Source organism: Cnephaeus nilssonii (genome assembly GCF_951640355.1).
Source record: "Cnephaeus nilssonii genome assembly, chromosome: 1".
NCBI classification, from domain to species: Eukaryota; Metazoa; Chordata; class Mammalia; order Chiroptera; family Vespertilionidae; genus Cnephaeus; species Cnephaeus nilssonii.
Genome location: NC_137072.1, coordinates 116,152,093 through 116,170,303, shown reverse-complemented (window position 1 = coordinate 116,170,303; position 18,211 = coordinate 116,152,093). Strand labels below are relative to the sequence as shown.

The 18,211-nt window shown below is 63.6% G+C and overlaps 1 protein-coding gene across 1 annotated transcript in view; it reads right to left on the bottom strand.

Moving 5' to 3' along the window:
- Positions 1-10,209: 10,209 nt before the first annotated feature.
- The window catches only part of HTRA3 (HtrA serine peptidase 3), a 26,207-nt gene continuing 18,205 nt past the window's right edge, over positions 10,210-18,211 (bottom strand). Inside the window, exons 7-9 of the mRNA XM_079769034.1 lie at positions 14,665-14,713; positions 12,112-12,207; positions 10,210-11,072 (exon numbers count right to left, since the gene is read on the bottom strand). Of these exons, the coding sequence (XP_079625160.1) occupies positions 10,907-11,072; positions 12,112-12,207; positions 14,665-14,713 (311 nt within the window). The 3' untranslated portion in view covers positions 10,210-10,906. The remainder of the gene's footprint in view (positions 11,073-12,111; positions 12,208-14,664; positions 14,714-18,211) is intronic.

Here is an 18,211-nt window from a genome sequence, read left to right as displayed (position 1 = left end):
GGGGAGGCTGGGGCAGGGGAGGCTGAGAAGGTGAGGCTGGGGCAGGGGAGGCTGAGAAGGTGAGGCTGGGCAGGGGAGGCTGGGGCAGGGGAGGCTGGGCAGGGGAGGCTGGGGCAGGGGAGGCTGAGAAGGTGAGGCTGGGGCAGGGGAGGCTGGGCCGGTGAGGCTGAGAAGGGGAGGCTGGGGCAGGGGAGGCTGGGGCAGGGGAGGCTGAGAAGGTGAGGCTGGGGCAGGGGAGGCTGGGCCGGTGAGGCTGAGAAGGGGAGGCTGGGCAGGGGAGGCTGGGGCAGGGGAGGCTGAGAAGGTGAGGCTGGGGCAGGGGAGGCTGGGCCGGTGAGGCTGAGAAGGGGAGGCTGGGGCAGGGGAGGCTGGGGCAGGGGAGGCTGGGCAGGGGAGGCTGGGGCACAGCTGAGCCCAGGTCGGGCTGGGCAGGGAGATGGGCGAGGCTCCCGCACTGTCAGCAGCTGCCGGTGGTTCTGAGCATCCCAGGTGGTAAGAAGGTTCTGGATCTGCGGGGGGATGGCACACGGCGCTGGGAAGGAAGGAGGACAGCTCGCCGGCGGACAGCTGTCCACGGAGCAGGTGGGACAGTGCAGCTTCGAGGGTGGAGACCAGGCAGCGGCCGGGCCGGCGTGGAGGGCGCGGGAGCCGTCCGAGCGGGCTGCGGACGGACCGGGCCGGGGCCTGTCCGATGCCCGCACAGCACCCAGCGGGCGGCCCCTCGCGGCCCTCGCCCCGCGCCACTGCGGGGACACCCACAGGCGCGGGCGCAGACTCGGGATTAGCAAACCAAACCCTGCGCTGGGCGTGGGCTCCGGGAGAAGGCGAGTGCTCGCAGCTGGGTCAGAGCCGCAGGCCGCCAGCGGCTGGAAGATGAGCTCACAGCCCGGGCAGCCGGGCCTGCAGCCAGTTCGCCCGCCCCCACAGCAGGGTGTTCGTTCCCACACGGGCCAGGGGGCCAGAACAACGTATTTTTCTCACAATACAAATGAGTCTTGGCTCTCGCGTCCGTGTGTTTCAAGTAGGAAGAAATCCGTGCTGGCTTTGCAAGTGGTGGCGGGGGCGGGACAGGGCCAGCACCGCGTGGCGGGGGGAAGGGGGGTCAGGGGTGCTGGTTGCTGCGCACAGCCCCCCTCAGCCTCCCTCAGCCTCCCCGTTAGGACCTGGGGGAGGTGAGACCCAGGTGCAGATGTCCCTGTCCTGCCCCCCCCCCCCACAGCCTCTGCAGCTGGGACCCACCCCCCCATCTCAGGGCACTCAGCCAAGTGTGCCCCCATCTGTGGACTGGAAGGTGGCCACACCCACAGAGCAGGGAGCCACACACACGCACACACACGCACACACACACACCGCGCGCACACGCACACGTGGTCTCTTGGATGGCATTGTGTGTGCACGCCGTGTAAGGAGTTGATGATTCCCGGCTCCTCAAGCAAACCAGCTGCCCTGCCCTCCACCCACTCCTCCGACCGCTCCTCCCCTGGGGCAGCCACTTCCTCTTCCTTGTGTCTGTTTGAAGCTACGTTTTTGGTATTTCTGTCTGTGTTCCAAAATAGCATGTTTGTGTTGCTGCGTCTTGCTTTTCAACGTGGTCAGCGCCCACGGACTTCCCTCCTGGAGAAGAGCTGTGCACTCTGTCAGCGCTGCCCACCCCCCACCCCTCCTCCCAGCGACCCCCCCCCCCCACCACGCAGAGGGTGTGGCTTAAGTCATGTGACCCCTTCATGGGACTCAGCAGAGCCAAGTTGGCCACTGCGGCCGCGCTTCCTGCCTCATCTTTCCCCACAGCCGTCACCGCTCTGCCTCTTAGGCTGGTTTTTAGAACGTGCTTATTTCTAGTCCGATGCCAGACTCGGTGTCCTGTCCGCGTCGAGCTGGCCGGCAGAGCCCCAGAATAACTGGCCTAGGAGTCTGCTTTCCGCTCCGACCCTCTGAGCGGAGCCGCTGGGGCCCTGGGAGGGGAGGGGGGGGAGCACGCGGCCGCTCTGGCAGGGAGTCTCTCGCCAGCTGGGTCTGTGCCGGGAGAACACCACGTGTGCAGACTCAGTGCCTGGCACACAGTGGGCCCACAGCAGGTGGCGCTTCCAGAGCTGTCGTCCCTGCCCAGGCCTGCGCCCTCCCGCCCACCCCGGAGCAAGGGGCTCTCCCAGCACGCACCTGGCCCGGGTGCCCCGCACCGGCCCCCTCCCAGGTCTCCATGGCCACACACCTCTTCCCAGCTCGGGGCACAGTGGGGGCACGGGAGGCCTCAGAGACCCCGATGCTGCAGGCGGCCCTCCTGTCTGCCGTGGGGGGGACCGTCCCGGATCCCACACGGGTGAGAAGGTTCAGATCACGCGGCTGCCTTCTCGCGTGGAACCTGGGCCCCTGGTCTCCGTCTCCTCGTCTGTAAAACAAGGAGAGGGCTATTTTGAAAATTAAATCAATAACGAGATGCGGTTGGATGAGGACGTGGTAGCACACAGTAGGTCCTCACAGCCACTGAAGAACTGCCACGGAGCGGGCATGGGTGGGCCGGATGCTCGGCATTCTGGGAGGCGGGGACCCGCCAGGAAGGCAGGGCGGCCAGCTCCCTCTGGTTCTCATTAGGGCTTGCCGCCTCCCCGCCCCGGCCCCTTCCAGTTGGCAACGTCATTCCCCCAGCCCCTGGGGACCCCCACAGCGCACCGCGCCCGCCAGCTCGCCAGGGTCGGGCCAGGGAAGCTGCGCTTCCAGAAGGGGTGGGGAGGCCGGGCTGGGCAGTGGAGACTGGAGACCGGAAGGCCTGCTGGGAGGAGAAGCCTGTCCCCAAAGCCCGGGGCCCCAGAGGAGGTTGAGGGAGCGGCCGTGAATGGACGGGCAGGTGGCTGATGGGCGGAGGTGTCTAGGTCACCGGCCAGGCGCTGGGGGGAGGCCTGCTCATCCACTTGCCCGCCCTGGGTCACCGCCCTGGGTCACTGTTAGGTCCTGCCCTTGGGGCGCCCTTCCTTGGGCCCTGGTGCAGAGGAGCCTGTTGGGGGGGGGGGGGGGTTGGGAAAGGCTTCTGCCCCCTCCACCTCCTTCACGAAGTTTCCAGGAGGCATCTCCCCTGCACGGCTGGGCCCCAGTTGGAAGGCTCCCTGGAGCCATGGGGCCAGGCCTGAGCAGCGCCACATCCCTGTCGCCAGAGCTTCTGCAGACGCGCCCCCGACAACCGCGGCCTCCCTGCGCCCAGGCCGGGCCTGTGGGGCTGCCCACTGCCCAGGGCTGCCCGTCACAGCCCCGGGTGTGACCTTCATGCAGAAGCGCCGACTTTGGGTGTTTCACCGTAAACAAGCGGCACCTCCCGTCCCGTGACCGCCTCTTTCCACGCCCTCACCGTCTGCGGGCCGGACCCGGAGCGCGTCCCTCGGTCCCGTGGGCGGGAGGCCAGTGGGGTTGTGTCTCCCGCTGCCCAGGTTGGGGCTGCGGTCCTCAGTGGGAAGGGGCGGGGCAGGCCACCTGGGGGCCCCCACCTGGCTCCCGCAGGGCGCTGCCCACCTCAGCTCGGCCCCATCACACAGGCACAGACCCGGGCTGGGCACAGAAATGGCCTCACCTGCCTGACCTGCCAGCTGTGGGGGAGGAGGCGAGAGGCGACCCCAGAGTCTGCCATCTTCTGAGGTCCAGAGTCCAAGGTCAAGGCCGAGCCCGGGGCGGGACCGGGGGAGGAGAGAGCAGCACCGGGCGTGGCGTTTAGGGACGCCCGCCCTGCACTTGCACGGCCCTGCGAACAGATGGCAGACGCCTGTAGAATGCTGCACCTCAGTGTCCCGTGTCCTCACCTGGCCCTGCCCGGCAACAGCCACCCACATCCCCACAGGCTGGGAGGGTGGGGCAGGGGTGGGAGTGGTTTGGAAATTGGACATTGCAGGCTGGGTACGTGGGGCTCACAGCGTGGCTGTGGAATCGGATAGACCCAGGCCCACATTTCAGCTCTGCCACCTTGGGCTGTGTGGCCAGGGCACAACCTTAACCCCTCTGAACACACCTCCTCATTTGCATAAGCGGGACGCAAACTCAGTTAAGGGTCATCAGAGGACAGCACAGCCTGGACGCCACGTGCTCGGAGCGATGCCTCCCAGCTGGTGCGTGGTCAGCACGGCGTCACTGTGGCTCACTCTGGTGAGCACGACCGGGGACTGGAGGCAGGAAGTTTAGGAGACGGCTGGGCCGGACGGTGTCCTTATCCCTGGGGGCAGGGGAGGGGGCAGCCCCCCAGCAAGTGAGGGGCTTGGAGAGAACAGCTCACCCAGAGAGAGGGCCCCACGGAGCCTGTTGGTGATGGCAATGTTGATGGTGATGATGGTGGTGATGGTGGTGATGGTGATGGTGATGGTGGTGATGATGGTGATGGTGATGGTGGTGATGGTGGTGCTGGTGGTGGCGGTGATGGTGATGGTGGTGGTGGTGATGGTGATGGTGGTGGTAATGGTGATGATGATGATGTTGGTGATGGTGGTGATGGTGGTGATGGTGGTGGTGATGGTGGTGGTGATGGTGGTGGTGATGGTGATGATGTTGGTGGTGATGGTGGTGGTGATGGTGGTGATGATGGTGGTGATAATGGTGATGGTGGTGGTGATGGTGATGGTGGTGATGGTGGTGATGGTGGTGATGGTGGTGATGGTGATGATGATGGTGGTGATGGTGGTGATGGTGATGGTGGTGATGGTGATGGTGGTGGTGGTGGTGGTGATGATGGTGGTGGTGATGGTGGTGATGGTGATGGTGGTGATGGTGGTGATGGTGACAGTGATGATGGTGGTGATCATGATTCTTGTTTGCTAATATTTGGGGGATCCTCACTCATTTACCTGAATTATTCCATTCAACCCTAACGAGACCTCTGGTGTATGCATCATTATTTCTCCCAGCATTGAGTCCCATGCCCAGGTGAAGGGGATGCTCATGTGGACACAATAGTCCAAGTGCAGCAAGAAAAGCGGGTGGACGGGTGGGGAGGGGGTGTCGGGGGGGGGGGGGTGCCTGGCAATTCTGAGGCTCGCAACCACCCTGTGAGGAGGGATTGCGGCTCTGCTTCCCAGGTGCAGACAATGAGGGCCCAGGAGGGAGGGCGACTTGCCTGAGGTCACACAGCTGGGGTGGCAGAGGCAAGCTGAGACCTCAGGTGGCTCCAGCTCAGAGTTCTCACAGCACATAGGCCAACGCTCGGCAGGCGAAGATGGCTGAGCCTCCCAGCCCTGTCCCGGGAGCTCACAGGTCCCTGGGGAGACTGCCAGGAACCAATTCCAACATGTAATAATTACAAGAGTTCCATCAAAAGGTTGGGCAGCTCAACAAGGGTGAGCCACATATATGGTTTACCTGTTGGAAACGGCTAAACGGCACTTCCCCCAAACCTGAATAGGATTGTCTGCTGCCAGACAGCTCAGGGCATTTTATTGCCTCCTGTTGGCCAAACACCTGAACAGCTGTAGGCTATTCCCCAAACTGACAATGCTTCTGTACCCTACCCTTGGAAGTGTATTCTCTCCACCTTGCCTTAGGACAAATTGTGTTAATAAATAGCACGGGGTCCTTAGACAAGGGGAAGTCTTTAGCTCCTTTAGCTGAAGCTCCTCTGACCCCTAATGCCTTTCAAAATGATCTTTCGTCTCCGGACTCCTCTTTAATCATCTACGCATCAGCCCCTTTCTCCAGAATGCTGAACCCTTTGTAAGGCTGGGACAAGAACCCCGGCAGGAGACAAGCTCACAGGCCCCTGGGGAGACAGGCAGGTAATCTGTCAGCGGGAGGAGCTAGGAGGCCCCCCAGCCCAGAGGTCTCGGAGACTCCCCAGAGCGGGAGCATTTGGCCCTGGGGAGTCAGGGGAGCGCGGTCAGGGTGGGCTGCGGAGCCCCACAGGCCGGTCTCGCACGTGCTCCCTCACCTCAGCGGCCCATCCCGGGCCCCCAGACCTGCCGCCGGCCACGCAGAAACCAGCCTCAGCAGCCACCTCTCCCAGAACTATTTTTAGAGCCAATTCAGCTCTAAACGCAAACACGTTGTCAAGATAATGGCCAACTTGGACCCCATCCAAGAGCGGGCCCACTCTGAGACACCAAAATAGAAACGCCTCTAGCGGTGGGTGCCACGGACCGGGGGCGGAGGCGGCGGCTTCCCGAGGACAGAGCAGGTCGGGCCTCCGCAGCCCTGGCTCGGCCCAATGTATCGATGCTTCCTACCCAAATACAGTAAAAATGCCAGGAGCGGGGAGCACTGAATCTCGTCAAAGGGCAACTTCGTACTGGGCCCAACTGCAGGGGGCGGGCATGCAGACAGACCGGCAGGCGAGCGACGTCCCTCTCCCCCTTCCCCCACCCCCTCCCCCCTTCCCAGTTATGAGAGAAATAACGCCAGTCTTGCACAAACTCTCCGGGAGAACAGAAAAAGCGTAAACACGGCCGGAGTCACAAATGTGGTCAGGATAATCCGGGAGCCAACGCCCATGCAAACATTAGGAAAAGGGGAAATTACAGACCTGTTGCATTTACGCACACCGACATCCCAAGCAAAATAGCAACGAAAATACTTAAAGAGGATGATACCTCAGCGTAAAATGAGGCTTTGTCCAGTAATGCACGGTTGACAAAATACTTTCATATCAAGGGATTTTACCACAGGAACAGAACAAAGGAGGAAATCATTTAATCCTTTTAGTAGAAGCAGAAAAGGCTTCTGTTAAAATTCAACACTCCGCCCTGGCTGGGGTGGCTCCGCTGGGTGGAGCTCGTGCACCGAAAGGTCTCGGGTTCGAACCCGGGTCAGGACACTTACCGAGGCTGCAGGTTCCGTCCCGGGGTACGGACAGGAGGCAACCTATCAACGTGTCTCTCTCACGTCAATGTTTCTCTTTCTCTCTAAAAACCAATAAACACGTGTTTTTAAAAAGTTCAGTAATCACGCGTAATAAAAATGCCCAGCAAACCGAGAATAAAAGGGAACGTTCTTAAGCCAACGAGGGGTAGTGACAAGAACCGACAGCAAATGTTTTGTTAAGAGAAGTTGAAAGCTTTCCTCCTGAGGTCAGGACCAAGACGAAGATGGCTGCTGTTGTTAACTCTACAGGCCATCGGGTGAGAGGTGCTCGCCAGTGCAATAAGGCAAGAAAAAGCAAAAGGAAGGGACGCGGATTGGACAGGGAGAAACAAGATTCATTATCTATAGGTGATGGGGTTGATTATGTAGAAAATCCAGAAGAATCCGCAGACCCATTGTTAGATCACCAGGGAATTTCAGAAGGTTGCCAGGTCGAAGACCAGTCTAGAGAAATCTTTAAAAATGTAGAAGAAATAACACCAGCAATAGTTAGAAAATAAAAAATACGCGAAGGATACTATTTACAATATCACATATAAGCTATCCACACAAAACACTAGGCAACATTATTGGGGGAATGAATGGCAATTGAGAAAAGTGGGGGGATACCCATGTTCACGTGTTGGTGGCCTGCACATCCTAAGTAGGTCACCTCTCTCAGCCCCCAGCTGTAGCGTCCGTGCCGACTGGCCCCGTTCACAGGAGGTGGAGCGCGATGGACCTTCACAGGACCACGGAGTCGAGAAGAGGCGAACCCCGCGGGAAGCGTGTGCCGGGGACGGTCCCGTGTGCTGAGCAGCAAAGCTCCCCAAAGCTAAGCCGTGAAGACTGCGTGGGACTGGGGCAGAGACGGAGAGAGAGAGGGAGAGGGAGAGGGAGAGGGAGAGGGAGAGGGAGAGGGAGAGGGAGAGGGAGAGGGAGAGGGAGAGGGAGAGGGAGAGGGAGAGGGAGAGGGAGAGGGAGAGACAGGACAAAAAGGATCGGGAACAGACATGCCGGTGGGCGGGAGCTTGGTTTCTGACAAAGGAGGGAAGAATTGCCTTTGAAATAAATGCTTAGGGGACAATCAGCTAGCCCCATGCCCTGCGCAAAGCCAGTGCCCGTTGGATGGCGTATCTGTTTTGTTGTTAATCCTCACCTGAGGATAGTTTTTCCATTGACTTTTAGAGCGAGTGGAAGGGAGGGGGGAGACAGAGAGAGAGAGACACATCGATTGGTTGCCTCCCGCCTGCAACCGAGGTACGTGCCCTTGACCAGGGTCGAGCCCAGAGTCCGTGGGCCGATGCTCTGTCCACTGAGCCACACGGGCCGGGGCTGGATTGCGTATCTCAATGTAAGTGGTTAACAAGCTTCGGGAGACGGCGGCCTCTCCGCCTCTGGAAGTCCCTCTGCCCGCTGCCCACATCGCCCGGCCCGTTCCTTCGCCGCCACATCTCCTCCCCGACCTCCTGCCTCACGCTGACGAGGACCCTGGGGCTGCACGGGGGGGGGGGGGGGGGGGAGTTATGCGGAGAATCCAGGTGACCGGCCACCTGGGGACCCTTCACTGACCACGGCTGCGAGGTCCCCTCGATCATGTGGGGGGACGCCCTAGGTCCTGGGGGTTATGACACAGACCCTGTGGGGCCCCTTTTAGCCCAGCCACAGAGGGTGTGGTCAGTGGGTGTGGTCAGGGCAGCCTGGGAGAGGGTCCAGGTGGGGGGAGCGGCTTGCACAAAGGTGGGGGCTGGGAGGGGGGAGGGAGGAGAGAAATGAGAGCAGCAGTGGGTCCCCGAGGGCCTGGCGACCGGGACCCGAGCAGGGCAGCCGTGGGGGCTGTGAGTGGGGGTGCTCGTCTGAGCGCCCTGCTGCCCGCAGGGTGTGGGGAGAGTCCCTGTGGGCAGGACACTGTGTGGACACGCAGCTGAGGCAGCTGCTGGCAGGTGCCCCACCCCCGGCCCCCACTGCTCAAGGCCAGGGTGGCGGTACCAGGTGCCCAGCCTCCCTGAACTCTGACCCACCCAGAATGTCCACCTTCCGTCACTCTGCTCTGGACGCACTCATCCCGGGGGCTGGGGGGGGGGGGGGCTCCGGACGGTGACGCTGACCCTCGGCCTGAGCTCCCAGGACGGGGCCCTGCAGGTCCTGGCCCCACGCCCGCCCCAGCGGATGTTTGTGCTGCGCAGCTGCGGCCACAGCTGTCTGCCCGGCCCCGCCCTGCCCCCTGGAGGCCGGCCCCTCGCTCACATGTGACCCGCCCTCCTCTCGGGACTCGGTCTCCGCCTCTGTCCATGGGGCTTTAGGACACGGGACCGGGACGCTCCGTCCGGGGCCTGTCCCTGTGGGGTTCCGGGTGCCCAGGGAGGGGCCCCGAGGCTGAGAGGGGTGCCTCTCCCTGCAGGTGCTGCCTAGTCAGCTTCTGGGACAGGCAGGCCGGGTGGCTGTGAGCCCAGGCATGGGGGGGGGGGGGGCGCGGGGAGGAGTCCCGTTAAAAGCCAGTAGGGTTGCACAATGGTGGCAGCTGGCAGCTCTGAAAAAGTTGTTTTTTGCCGCGCACAGCTGAGGAGCAGCTGGAGGCACGCTCCCCATGCAGGCAGGGCTGGTGGCTGGCGGGGGACAGGTCTTGAACCCCACGGAGCCCATGTCCACCACGGCAGCCCCCCTCGTCGGGAGCCGGGGGGCCGCCTGGGCGCTGGAAATGCACGAGGCCACTGGTGTTCACTGGGCGGGCGCTGGGCTCCCCAACACCTCCACCCTCCTCCCCAAGATCCCCCTGCCGGCCCCACCCCCCCCAGGTCCCCTGCGGTTCTGGGCTCAGAGCCTGCGACCCTCTCCCCTCGGCCCGAGCTCTCTCAGCCCCGGGAACCAGGCCAGCGAGAGCAGGAGGGCGGCCGGCGTGCTTCTCGGCGGCTCTCAGCTCCTCCGAGGTCTGGGCGTCACCCCGGGCCCGGAGGCCGCCAGCTCCCTGCCGCACCCCGGCTGGCTTCTTCCTCCTCCCGCCTGGGAGCTCTGGACTGAATTATCCCCCCCACCCACCCACCCCGAGTCCACACGCTGAGCCCAGCCCAGCGGGAAGGTCTGTGGGGCCGGGCCTTTGGAGGGTGAGCGGTTGGACGCGGCTGGTCGCCGTAGGACGCTGCCCCCCCATATGAAGCCCTGGGGCTCGCCCTCGCCCGCAGGGAACAGGGAACCGGGAGCCGAGGCCCCACCTTGCTCTTGGACTGCAGACCTCTCTCCAAGGCCCAGCCCAGCAAGTTCACGCCCTGCCCCCAGCTTGCTCTCTCCCCCGGGGCCAGGCCACCCCGCCTTGCCCGGACCCCCCCCCCCCACACACACACACCCAGGCTCCTTCTTCTCAGGCGGCCGCGGCCCCCGGGCACCTGGCCGAGGGGCAGAGACGGAGAGGGCATGTGCTTGTAAACTTTAATTCCATACAGTAGAGAGACACAGGCAAGCGACGGGCGACTGGACAGCAAAGCTCACAGGCACCCGGACCGGCGCTCCCGCTGACGGCCGTGCCTCCTGCTGCTCCGGGGGGTCCAGGATCAGCTCAGCGCTCTGTCCTGCAGCACCCTCCCCCCCCCGAGGTTCCAGCTCCCCCTGCCAGCCTCTCTCCCGCCAGGGGAGGGGGGCCCACGGGGCGGCCAGGGGACGTCCTGCGGGGCCCACTCCGGGCCAGGCTCGTCCTGACAGGCGCCAGGCTGGCGGGGCAGGCAGTCCTGGTCACTCGACGTGGGGGCCGGGGGGCTTGGGAGCTGAGCCCTGAGGTGAGCGTGGGTGAGGGCGGTGGGGGGGGAGGGGGGCAGCTCAGACAGAGGTACGAGGTGCACAGGCAGGGCGGTGGGGGGTGGGGCTCTGGGGGCTAAAGGCGTCTCGTCTGCCCAGCATCGAATCACACGCCGAGGACGGGGACGGTGGCCTCGGGAGCGCTCGTCCGGGGGGCAGCGGCCGCCCCGTGGGCACCGGGAGCAGGAGGAGCCCCCTGAGGCTGGGGTTCAGGCCCCGGCCCGGCCCAGCCCAGCCCGTGGCTCTGTCGCTGGGCGGCCGGAGTGGCGCCGGCTGTGCTGAGGACCGGCCGGTCCTTCGTCCTGACCCGCGAGGGGCGGCCTCACAGGACCACCTCGGGGGCGATGCTGAACAGGAGGTCGTCGTTGCCCCGCCGCACCTCCAGCAGCAGCGGCGACTCGGTCAGCACGGCCTCCTGCAGCTCGCTCGAGTCCGCCAGGGGCCGCCCGTTGACCTTGACGATGATGTCGCCATCCTGGATGCCCCCTCTGTCGCAGAAGAGACAGGTACGTGGTCAGTGTGCCTCCCCGGGGCCTGCCCGGGCACAGGACGCTGACAGCGCAGCCGTTTCCGCCGGGAAGGTGCGTGCTGGCCGCCAGGCTCACACCCCAGGACGCACACGTCTGTTCCTCCCCGAGGCCCGAGCCCGGGCCAGGCCTCTGCCCTCAGCGCCTCGGTCTCCATCCGCGCCCTGCAGGGAAGCGCGCTCTGCAGGGGCGAGTCCCGGGAGCGGGCCCCGACGCTGTCACAGTTCCTGAGACGCTGGCCTGCCTGCTGCCCTCGACTCTGCGACCTTCCTGCCACCGGAGGGCGGGCGGGCAGGGCGGGGCAGTGGTCGGATGTCTGGCCTGTAGTGCCAAGACCCACACGTGCCGGCCGTGTGACCGTGCAGGGGCCACTTCTCTAAGCCTCAGTCTCCCCACCTGAGAAATGGGCAGGCGCAGTCTGCTGCACCTCCCGGGCTGCCGTGAGGAGGGACCAGGAAGATGCGTGTGGACCGCCCAGCTCGTGACGCAGCCTCCGAGCAGCCCCGGAGCCGGGGTGGACTGTCTCCAGCTCCCGGGTGACAGCTGGGGGCCAGCACCCGCGCAGCCCGCCCACATGCCCACGGAGCCCTCCACCCGGGGAGGCGGGGCTTGCCCAGGGTGCAGCTGCCTCAGCTCAGGGTGTCGCAACAGTCACCCTTCCTCTAGTACTGGATGTGACAGCGCCTCTGGGGCGGGGAGAGGAGGCAGGAACACGCCCATTTTGCAGATGGGAAGACAGAAAACCTGGGCCAGCCGGCGCATGGGAGGCTCGGGGAGACGCTCCATCCCCGAGGCCAGGGTACACTCAGGCCCTGGACGGGCATGGCCAGCGCGCTGAGGGAAACACCCTCTCCACCTGCCCTGGCTCACAGGCCAGGCCAGAGCAACCCCCCTCCCCACCGGCCCTTCCAGCCGGTGAAGCAGGGCCAGCCTGGGCCCTCGGCCCCCAGGAGGTCTGGCCGCCCCCCAGCCAGCCCCCCCACTTTCCCGGGGAGCCTACCTCTGAGACGGGGAGTTCGGAACCACCTCCTGCACGTAGATCCCGCTGCTGACCTCCGGGAAGTCGGGGTTGTTGGCCTTTAGCTCCTCCACCAAACTGCAAAGACAGACCCGCTGCCAGGCTCCCTCGGAGTCGCCCCCACGACCCGCCGGACAGGACTCCGCTGGCCCCACACCGCCCACCTGCCACCGCCTCTCCGCACGGCCACTGGCTCTGTCTGTGTCCCCACTCCCCACGGGCTCCTCAAGAGACACCCAGTGGAGGTGGGCGATTAGGGGTGTGGAGAGAGGAGGGTGGTGGATAGAAGCGGGGGAGGAGAGAAAGGAAGGAAAGGTAGGGTGGATGGCCGGAAGGAAGGAAGGAAGGACAATGGGTGAATGGCGGAACAGACAGACAGAAGACTAGGCAGGTGGTGTGATGGACGGATAGATGGATGAAAGATGGAGGGATAGCCCGGCCGGCGTGGCTCAGGGGTTGAGCATCGACCTATGAACCAGGGGGTCACGGTTTGATTCCCGGTCAGGGCGCATGCCCGGGTTGTGGGCTCGATCCCCAGTAGGGGGCGTGCAGGAGGCAATGGTCAATGATTCTCTCCCATCATTGATGTTTCTCTCTCTCCCTCTGCCTTCCTCTCTGAGATCAGTAAAAATCTATTTAAAAAAAAAAAAAGATGGCGGGATAGGTGAACAGAAGGCAGGAGGGAGGAGCGTGCAGGGCAGATGGGAGGAGGGTGAATGTGGTCATGGCATGGAGAGACCGACGACTGACGAGTGGTGTGATGATGGATGGGCATGAAAGGAGAGGAACACACATCAGAGGTAAACTGGTCTCCATTACAAATTGCCCTCGGATTTAGGCCCTGGACGCACAGCTGTGGAAGCAGGAAGCGTAGTCCTGCGGTCTGTGGGGGAGGGTGCAGGGGGCAGAGGGGCTGTGGGGGAGGGTGCAGGGGGCAGAGGGGCTGTGGGGGAGGGTGCAGGGGGCAGAGGGGCTGTGGGGGAGGGGGCAGGGGCAGAGAGGCTGTGGGAGAGGGTGCAGGGGGCAGAGGGGCTGTGGGGGAGGGGGCAGAGAGGCTGTGGGGCAGGGGGCAGAGGGGCTGTGGGGGAGGGGCAGAGAGGCTGTGGGGGAGGGTGCAGGGGGCAGAGGGGCTGTGGGGGAGGGTGCAGGGGGCAGAGGGGCTGTGGGGGAGGGTGCAGGGGGCAGAGAGGCTGTGGGGGAGGGGGCAGAGGGGCTGTGGGGGAGGGGGCAGAGGGGCTGTGGGGGAGGGTGCAGGGGGCAGAGGGGCTGTGGGGGAGGGGGCAGGGGGCAGAGGGGCTGTGGGGGAGGGGGCAGAGGGGCTGTGGGGGAGGGGGCAGAGGGGCTGTGGGGGAGGGTGCAGGGGGCAGAGGGGCTTGGGGGAGGGGGCAGGGGGCAGAGGGGCTGTGGGGGAGGGGGCAGGGGGCAGAGGGGCTGTGGGGGAGGGGCAGGGGGCAGCAGGCCTTTGCTCTTCCCAGAGCTCCCGCCTCGGTGACCTTTCTCCTCCAACCCTCTTCCTCCCTCCCTGGCTCCCTTCCTTCCCGTCTCCCCCTCACCCCACTCCCTCCTTCCTCTCGCTCACTGGGGATCCCCAGGCACCCGCTGGGCTGCAGGCCCCGTCCTGGGGCGGAGCAGAGGGATGAGCGGACAAAGCCCTCGCTCCCAAGGAGCTCACGGTCAAGGTCCGGGGGGGGGGGGGGGGGGGGCGGCACAAATGGTCTATTCCAGTGGTCGGCAAACTGCAGCTCGCAAGCCACATGCGGCTCTTTGGCCCCTTGAGTGTGGCTCTCCCACAAAATACCACGTGCGGGTGCGCACGTACAGTGTGACTGAAACCTTGTGGCCCATGCGCAGAAGTCGGTTTTCGGCTCTCAAAAGAAATTTCAATCGTTGTACTGTTGGTATTTGGCTCTGTTGACTAATGAGTTTGCCGACCACTGGGCTATTCCAACACCATGGACCAAGGCCACTGGGAGGGAAGCCCTGCCCTCTCGCTGCGAGGAGGCACCTGCCCCACGCCTCCAGCCTGTGGGGGAGCGCGTGTCTCCCTGGGGGCCACGGCACCCACCCGTCTGCCGGGGACTGCGGTGGACGTGATGGTTGAGGACCTCGAGAGGAGGCCTTCCTGCCTGGGGGGCCCGGAACCAAAGCGGGTGTTTTTGTGGGAGAAGGAAGGGGGTGCTTGGACACAGACGCGCAGGGAGAGAAGCCACGGGACGTCAGAGGCGGGGGTCGAAGTGACGCGGCCACGGCCCAAGGACGCCGAGAGCCACGAGAGCCGGGAGGGAGCAGGACCTGCCAACACCTTGGCTGTGGACTGCGGCTTCGGGAACCGAGAGAAAACGAACTTCCTGCCGTTTTTAGCCAGGTGCCGGGGAATCTGCTCCGGCCGCCACGGGAACCGAAATCCCGGAGGCTTCCTGGAGGCGGCGCACCGAGGAAGTCCCGAGGGAGAAGGCGCGGCAGGCAGAGGGCCTGGCCTGAGCACCGCCCAGCGCCGGAGGGGCGCAGCGGGAGGAGCGTCGCCCAGACACCCACCTGGGCGTGATGGTCCTCATCCGGATGCCGATGAAGCGCTTCTTCCAGTCTGAAACAGACGGGCTCGGTTAGAACCTCGTGAGGAGGGCGGGGCGGGCGGGCAGAAGCCCCCGCGGGGGCAGCAGGGCTGTGCCACCCTGCCCGCCCCGCCCCCCCCCCTCCTCTGGGCTACTCCGGTGGCGGGGAGCAGCCGGGCCCAGTCTGGGGGCCTTGCGCCCCCGCACCTCAGGCACCATCCCCCACATCAGCGAATCAGCAAGGCTGCCGGGTCTCTTAAAGTCCACACACAAACATGTTTTATTTGTGGGTTCTAGTCACAATCAGAAATTGGAATGTGAAAGAATATACCAGCGATGAGAGCCTCAAACACGGGAAGTATCTAGGACTCAAGCTGACGAACGCTGTGTAAGGCCCACATGTGGGGAACTAGAGACCACAGCGGGAGGCCACGTCGGGAGACCGGTCTGTGTCACGGGGCGTGTCACAATGACAGCTCTCCCCACACCGACCAGAGAGTCAACGAACCGGTCAGACCTCCAGCAGGGTTTGGGGCTGGGACGGACGAGCCGACCCTCACACCCAGACGGGAATCACAGGGTCCCAGAGCCAGAGCTGCTCTGAAGGACACCGAGGACTCGGCGGGAAGCGACAGCCCCAGGACAGCGCGGTGCTGGCGCAGGGACCAACGGACGCCCGGGACAGAGTGTGTCTCATCGTCGACGAAGCTGGAAAGGCAGCCCGGGGGAGGACACAATCTCCCCGTCAGGCGGGCTGGAGCAACTGAACGCCCAAAGCAAAGCGAAGACCGTGGCTCCGCACGTGGCACTGTTTTAAAAAATAAAGTCAAGCCAAAACCGGTGTGGCTCAGTGGATAGAGCATTGGCCTGCGGACTGAAAGGTCCCAGGTTCGATTCCGGTCAAGGGCATGTACCTTGGTTGCGGGCACATCCCCGGTAGGAGGTGTGCAGGAGGCAGCTGGTCGATGTTTCTCTCTCATCGATGTTTCTAGCTTTCTATCCCTCTCCCTTCCTCTCTGTAAAAAATCAATAAAATATATTAAAAAAAAAAATGAAGTCAAAATGCACCCTCGTCCGAAAGTTACCGCCCCGGAGAGTGAGCCCCTGGAGCAAACGCCGAACAGCTCTGACCGCCAGTGAGCAGAGGTCTCCTAGAGGCAGCCCCACGCGCCCCCGGGAAGGAACGCGGGAGGAGACTGGACCGGAGTTTAGGAAACTTCTCCTTACACACGTGGAGGGGAGGAGCCGCGGGGCCGAGAGCACGTTTACATGCGTGTCTGGTCAAGGGCTCCGACCCAGAACGTGGGAGCGCTCTTGGAACTCCATAAGAGTTTTGTAAATGGATGAATATATATGTTTTTTTGTTGTTGTTAATCCTTCCCCGAGGATATTTTTCTATTGATTTCTAGAGAGAGTGGAAGGGAGAAGAGACACAGAGAGAAACATCGATGTGAGAGAAACACCGATTGGTTGCCTCCTGCACAAGCCCAACCAGGGACAGGGATGGAGCCTGCAACCACGGTACCTGCCCTTGACTGGAATCGAACCCGGGACCCTTCAGTCCATGGGCTGACGCTCTATCCACTGGGCCACACCAGCCAGGGCTGTGAATGGACAAATATGTAAGCAGGCATTTCACCAGAGAAGATTACGGACGGCCCCTGTGGGAGATGAGGTCAGGGGGGCTTTGGTGTCCCCCCAGAGAGGGGGTGCCCGAGGGTGTCCCCCAGGGACAGGGCCGTCTCCTTGATGTGAAAGGAGCTGGGCTGGGGCGGGCTGCGGGGGGAGGGCTTGGAGCTGAGAGTAGGCGTCACAGGTGAGCCTGGCGGGCTGGAGGTGGGGGGGGCGGGCAGGCAGACAGACCCCTGGTGAGGCCCACAGGGCTGGGCTCTGGGCGGGGGGGGGGTGAGAGATGAGGAAGAGGAGCTGTAACTGGAAAGCGGGGGGGGGGGGGGGGGACACAGTGGGGAGCCGTCCACAGGCGGCGGCACCTCCCGGCTGGAGCGGCTGGAGCGCGGGGAGATGCCCGGCTGGAGACTTAAATGTGAGGCGGGGGGAGTCACTGTCCAGATGGCATTTACGGCCACGACGCAGGGTGACGTCCTCAGAGGAGAGGGGGAGGCCCGGGGGAGGCCTCCGCCCGCCATCCCGCTCCCGCCCCGGGCCTGGCCACGGTCCCTCCGCTCTCCCCGGGTCATGCTTCCAACCGGGAAGAAACCTGTGCGCCCGGGCTCCCGGGAGCAGTGCCAGGCGGCAGAAGGGTGCTGGGCAGCCTCTGAGGCCCCCCTCACACGTGAGGCCTCGGCAGAACCCGCCAGCGCAGCGGCCACCTGCCCAGTACGCTCACCTGCGCCCTCCCTCCCGCCCCGGCCTCCCCTCCGGAGCTGCTGGGGGGGGGGGGTATGGATACTACATCTGCGCCCTGTGGGCCCTCCCCGTCTAGACCTCAAGCTCAGGGTGAAGACTGGGGGGGGGGGGGGCCTGCGGCACCGGGCAGGCCCTCAGACACGGCTGTTGTGGCCCCTGAACCTAGACCGTTTGCAGATGAGAAATCTGAGCTGGTAACAGGTGCAGGGCTAGGAAGGAGCAAGACTGCGCTCCGGGTCCGAGGACAGGAGCCTCTGACACGGCGAGGAAGGGACAGCGGGAGGGCGAGTGGCCCCAAGCTCGGGCCGGGGCTGCAGAGCGAGGGCCTCCCAGCCGTCCCTGCCCTGCTCCCGCCCCCTCTGCCCACCTCTGCCTGGAGGGTCCGGGACTCTGACACCTGTGACCTCGGGACCCGGGATGTGCCCCCAGATCCCTCCTGCCCGGTGCCCCCCTTGCCTCCCTGCAGCGCTCAGCTCCCAGGCCAGAGGTGACCACAGTTCATGGAGGGGCAGACACCCCTAACTGCCCAGTTCCTTTAACTCAAACACCCCCATGGGGTGCACTATAGTCCTAAGGCTGGCTGAACCCCCAGACCCTCCTGGGGCCCCAGCCCCAGGCAACGCTACAGCCCCCAAACCAGCATGGCGGCCCCTCCAACCTTGAAAGCCCCCCGAGACTTCTATACCCCAACCCCTGGACGGGAACAAGAGGGACCTTAACTAACGGCTCCTTGATTCACTGAAGAGATGGTTTGTTTTAAAGACCTTTAGATTACTGGGTTTGGGTAATTTGACTTATTTTTTTAAGTATATTTTTATTGGTTTCATAGACGAAGAGAGAGAGAGAGAAACATCAGTGATGAGAGAGAATCATGGATCGGCTGCCTCCTGCCTGCCCTACACTGGGGATCGAGCCCACAACCCTGCACATGCCCTGACCAAGAATCGAACCGTGACCTCCTGGTTCATAGGTGGATGCTCAACTACTGAGCCACCCGGCCGGGTGATACACACACACACACACACACACACACACACACACACACACACACAGATAGATAGATAGATTGATATAGATAGATATCTATCCATATATATATATATATATATATATATATATATATATATATATATAATATTTTAAAAGCAGAAGTCAACACCAGA